The sequence below is a fragment of the Mesitornis unicolor genome, unplaced genomic scaffold (genome assembly GCF_000695765.1).
Source record: "Mesitornis unicolor isolate BGI_N332 unplaced genomic scaffold, ASM69576v1 scaffold9657, whole genome shotgun sequence".
Classification (NCBI taxonomy): Eukaryota; Metazoa; Chordata; class Aves; order Mesitornithiformes; family Mesitornithidae; genus Mesitornis; species Mesitornis unicolor.
Window position 1 is genome coordinate 4344 of NW_010195714.1, and position 5159 is coordinate 9502.

The 5159-nt window shown below is 42.9% G+C and overlaps 1 protein-coding gene across 1 annotated transcript; it reads right to left on the minus strand.

Moving 5' to 3' along the window:
* Nucleotides 1–1821: 1821 nt before the first annotated feature.
* On the minus strand, nucleotides 1822–4538 carry CCNG1 (cyclin G1). Its single transcript, XM_010188217.1, has 5 exons — nucleotides 4275–4538; nucleotides 3085–3338; nucleotides 2415–2493; nucleotides 2233–2331; nucleotides 1822–2013 (listed from the first exon to the last, which is right to left on the minus strand). The coding sequence occupies exons 1-5, from the start codon at nucleotides 4536–4538 to the stop codon at nucleotides 1822–1824; spliced, it is 888 nt and encodes a 295-aa protein (XP_010186519.1).
* Between the last annotated feature and the right edge of the window lie 621 nt (nucleotides 4539–5159).

A 5159-nucleotide genomic window follows, 5' to 3' on the forward strand; every position in this document is an offset into this window, starting at 1 on the left:
GATTTAAGCCCACACAGTATTCAGAACATTCCTATTTTTCCCTCTCCACCAAGTCAATTCACATGGCAATCGGTTACCAACAGCCCATGGCCAACAGCCTCTGCTCCACCGTGATGCAGAATTCAAGGGGTCATCAGCAACATTCCCCCAACGCCTCTGTTCATCGTACATACAATAATACTTTCTTATAATCCACTTCCTTGCTAGCACCAGAAGCACGATATGCTTCAAGTACTGATCTTGAGAAAAAAAACAGTTGTAGTTTTATGACGCTTACTATAAAAGAGAACAGAGTTGAAGCAATCTTCAGCATCTCAGCTAGATTGCTCCTACATACAGGCCACTGGGGCATCAGCCCTGCTCCAACTGTGCCTGTCAAAACCTGCTCAGTTTCAGCATTTACCTCTTGTACAGTGAAACTCTGGAAACCTCATTTTAGATCTGGGGCAGGTGACCCAGGACTTACCTTCAGCCTTTGTCAGGTTTCATGAAGTCTTTCCATTCTATGAAGTAATTCGTAGTCTCTGAACTACACCTCTTGTAAAATACTGAAGTGACTGCTGCTGTATTAGTGACTGCCTTTTACAAGGCAGTGAAATGAGGTTTCTCTTCTCTCCTGCTCTAGCTACTTGTTCTGTAGGTATATTTAACCTACATAGCCTATGTTTTATGTGTTTCTGTGGCAGAAGGCCCATGCCCTGCCCAGCAGGGACAATGGACAGGTGACACTGCCCAAACAGCACGTCAGCAGGACTGACAGGTATCTGCTGTTGCCACCAAGACTGAGTGGGATTAGTCTTTAGTTTGAGACGCTGCACTGCTGTGCTACTGCACGTGGTGCTTTCCCAGTGCCACGTCACCTTTGGAAAGTGAACTAGGTTTTTAAAATTAAATATGTAACCTGGCACCTGCAGTTATAGCAAACCAAGGTTAGACTACACAAGCTGCTCTGCAAACTGTAAGGCGTTAAAATTCCTTGCATTGGTATTGTGGGAATTCACTGAACAGCAAACAGTCAAACCAACAAGACTGAAAACTACCAGTGGGTATTTTTGTAATAATCATGAAAATAACATATTTAGTCTGAAATGTAACACATTCTTTCCACGAGTCGAGTTCCTCATTGTTAAGATCACGTTTCAGGCTTTGTTTCTCAAACATTCATGTGTCTGTTGACAGTCACAGGATGGTTTTCTCCTCATTTTATTGTACTCCTGTAAAAAAAACCCAAAAACAAAGAGTCAACTGAAGGGCTTTCTACAAGAGTCAAAGCAAGCGTCAGACTTTAATACAGCAAGGCAGTTGTTACAGAAAATACGTAGCCTTTGTAATTAAGGTCTAGATAAAGAAGTAGTTTGCAATTTAATAACTGAATTACAGCTTATAGACTTTACTAAACAGTTATACAAGTAAAACTGTACAAAACTGTCTTCCTTTTAAGTGAATGACTACAAGAAACTCATCCTAACAGGCAACTGTCTCCTCTTAGCTGATTCTTTCTAGGATAGGAGCAAGCCAAGATTTTTCTGTGCCTTTTTACCAGTTTTACTCCACGTTGCAGTTTTAATGAGGTCCCAATGTTTGCAGAACACACTTCTGCTTCCACAGCACACCAGAAGATCAGTTCTTTCTCCAGTGTTCATATATTAGGTTGCCACTACAGGCACAGCACTGGCTCAAGCATGAACATACACCAGTCTCTATGACAGGGCTACTACATTTATTTACAAGAGGTTACCTATATGGAACGAGTAACTTTGAGGCAGTTAACAGCCAATTACTTCTACGTTATCAGAAGTTGGTCTTGCCAGGAGTTACCTATTATGAGCTGGTCTCTGGAATTGTAGGAAGGTGTGTTATTCTGTAGTAGCTACGTTTAAGCTGCCGTGCTGTACGTCTAGACACGATCCATTTTAGTTTCTGCCCGTTTGGTTTGGAACACTTGCTCGAGGAATATTCTGTAAGGCACTTTAACACCAGTTCCTTCCAGAAGGTCAAATCTCTGCTGTTTATCTAAATAGCAAGACAGAATCTTATACGTTAATAATTCATCCTTATTTAATATATTCAGCTTCTTCACATAAGATAGGAAGCCAAAGATCCCAAGCAAAATAGAAAAAAAACAAAGCCACAAAAGAAACCAGTATGCGAATGGATCTCCTCCTTCCCCTGTGTGTAGGCCCTTGCATGCATTTTAATTCCTTCCTCCCCTGAAACTTTATCTACACACACCTTGGAGTGCAACTGCAGAAACTCCAGTGCCTCTGTCAGCTCCAGCAGTTTTTGTTCTTCAATCTCTAGTGCCAGAACAGACAGTGCCAAGATTGAAGGCTGGAGAGAGAGAGAGAGAAAACATTTTTAAACACTGCTTTAAGTTTCAGCAGTCTCATTGTCTGAGCTTTTAAAACATTTACCTTGGCTTTAGAAAACACGAGTCTGCAGTGACATGCCTTAAGCTGCGTCTCAAGTCTCTCAAAATTAAGGCATTTCCTCCTGTAATAAAACAGATGAGTGAAGGTATAAGAAGAATGCAAGCACAGTAAGGACAGCCCCACGCTAGGAACTCTGAGAAGCAGCAACAATGTTGGTCATCTAAACAAAACCCTCATTTGTCCCAGAAGTTCTAGGGTAACACTCAAACAGGTGCTCGGCTTTGGCAGTCCTAACAGCAAAAAGAAATCTCGTGCTACGCTGGGGAGAGCTGCACTGTGAAAAGAGCCTTACCAACAAGGAATTTTAATGCTTAATAGTGGAAGAAATCTTTCTAAACCAGATATTGCAATCTTTGCAATGAGGCAATACTTAGTGCAGCAAAAGCAGAGATTATAGCACTACTATTGAGCAAGTTTGGTTTTTGGCTCAGAGCACAACACTCTTTAGATTGCTTTATGCAAACAACATTTAAAATTTAAACAATGCTAAACCCCAGATACTCACATTTATTATATTTACCAATAAGTGAGAAAGTCTGTGGGCTTTTTAAGTACAGAAAGGCAAACTAGTTGAGTAGTTTCCCTGCTTACTTTTCTACATAGGCTTCTTGTTCATATGCAGTCATAGCAAAATACCTACGAGATATTTTACCTTTCACAGCTTAAATTCTCATGAATGAGTGAATGATACAGTTGTAGAAACTGGAAGGCTGTTGTAGCTTTGACTTTAAAAGACAGCTTCTCCGATATGATTTTCTCCATCCTCATCATATCGGAAACAGTGAACCTGTACTGGCTTATTCGAACTAAGTCAGTGGCTAAGGGCACATTTCTCTCTTCTTCTGATGCCTTCACAGCCAAGTAGAAGCAGCTGAGTCCAACACAGCCCAAGTGCTTAGGCTGCACCTAAAGAAAAGTAAATTGATGTTATTTTCACAGAGGAAGGCCTTTGGTTCACTACAAGTTCTGCCTCATTCATCTAAAAAGCAAGATTGTGGAACAATATATTTTGGTTGAGGTAGAAATGGTTTCTTAATGAGTTTCTCTAATAGCCTAATCAGAAGCTTTTAAGATTTAAAGTGTTGTACATAATGGGTTATGCAAAAAAACGGGCTTTTTAAACTATTTTTTATATACATATAGTGTGTGTATATTTACACAGATATGTACATATACATCTATAAACAGACTTATTTTATTCCACAGGCATTATAGTTCCCATTTCTAAAGCTTATTTTTGATTCAGAAGTATTTCTAGTTATCATTTGCCTATCTGCTCCACCTTGCTTTCTCATTTTTATTTTAACACACAATGAAAACGAACTTTTAATCTTGAACAAATAGTGTAGTGGTAATCTTGTCTCATTAGATGGTAAAAAAGCAACTCAAGTTAGCATGCCACATACACAGGGTAGAACGGAGTGCTAACCAAATGTTTTACAGGATTTTGAGTGCTGAACAGCATCAAGCCTCTTGATACACGTGAGGCTTAAAGACAGGTTGAAACAGCAGTAAAATAAGTAATTTAAGGTATTCTTGTGTACGTGCAACAGGCAAGATTATCTGTCTTGATCTAATCCCTTAATGCAGCCTGCATTTCCAACCCTACGGGCATCCTCAAGTCGAATCTGATGCCCTCTTCCTTCTCCAGAGGAAACGGATTTCTTAACAATACTAAAATCTGAGCAGGGAAAGCCATTTTTAAGTTCCTGCACAATTAGAACCTCTGAAAGGAGCTTAACCTTTAGCCACCTAAAACCAAGACGTTCTAACTTATAATAGGAACAAGCTTGCAGCGAGTAGAAGCTGGTGGCTGAGATCTTATACTTTAAAAAGCCTTACCTTCATTTTTGACACGAATCTATCCAAGTAATTCACAGCTAGTGAAAATGTCTCTGTATGGAAGCCAAAGAACTGAGTTAAGCTGAGGAGATCTTTCACTTCAAAGTCCCGCAGACTTGCAGTCATTCGGAGGCCATTATCGTGAGCGGATTCAATGAGTCTCAGGCCAGAGGCATTTGGCTGACATCTCAACTCCTGTTCCAACAGGGCTGTGAGCTGGTACAGCAGTTCCTGAGCTTCAGTAGTCACAAGCGGTTCAATCATCTGAAAGGAGAAACAAACTTCACTGTATCGAACGGCTAAAAGATGAAAAACTTAGCTGTCTCTCCAAGGACAGAACCTTTCCTGTCTCTGCAGGTATGTGAACTACTCATTTCTAAGTCTTTTTGCCAGTTAGCAACACGAGCGGAGCACTTGGAGGGGATACGCTCGGGCAGGTACCGGTGGCGCCAGGGCAGTCACAGGGTAGGGAAGCTCCCCCCGCACGGAGCCGGGCCTGACCGGCCCCATCAGCTGCGAGGCCAGGCTGGGGGCCGTCACTTTGCCACTCGCCGTAACCGTTTTTCAACGCCAGTGTCTGTCACACCGCGCACCTCAGGGTCACACCGCAGCGGAGCCAGCACCGGACCCCGGTAATCCCAGGCAGAGATGCACACACAGCTGTGCCCGGCACAGTCCCCCCGCACGGAGCCGGGCCTGACCGGCCCCATCAGCTGCGAGGCCAGGCTGGGGGCCGTCACTTTGCCACTCGCCGTAACCGTTTTTCAACGCCAGTGTCTGTCACACCGCGCACCTCAGGGTCACACCGCAGCGGAGCCAGCACCGGACCCCGGTAATCCCAGGCAGAGATGCACACACAGCTGTGCCCGGCACAGCCCAAGTCCC

Coding starts and splice junctions, on each gene's coding strand:
- CCNG1 (XM_010188217.1), bottom strand. CDS start 4,538: ATGATTGAACCGCTTGTGACTACTGAAGCTCAGGAACTGCTGTACCAG. Junction 2,494..3,084: donor GAGAATTTAAGCTGTGAAAG/GTAAAATATCTC, acceptor GTTTTATTACAG/GAGGAAATGCCTTAATTTTG. Junction 2,332..2,414: donor TCGTGTTTTCTAAAGCCAAG/GTAAATGTTTTA, acceptor CTCTCTCTCCAG/CCTTCAATCTTGGCACTGTC.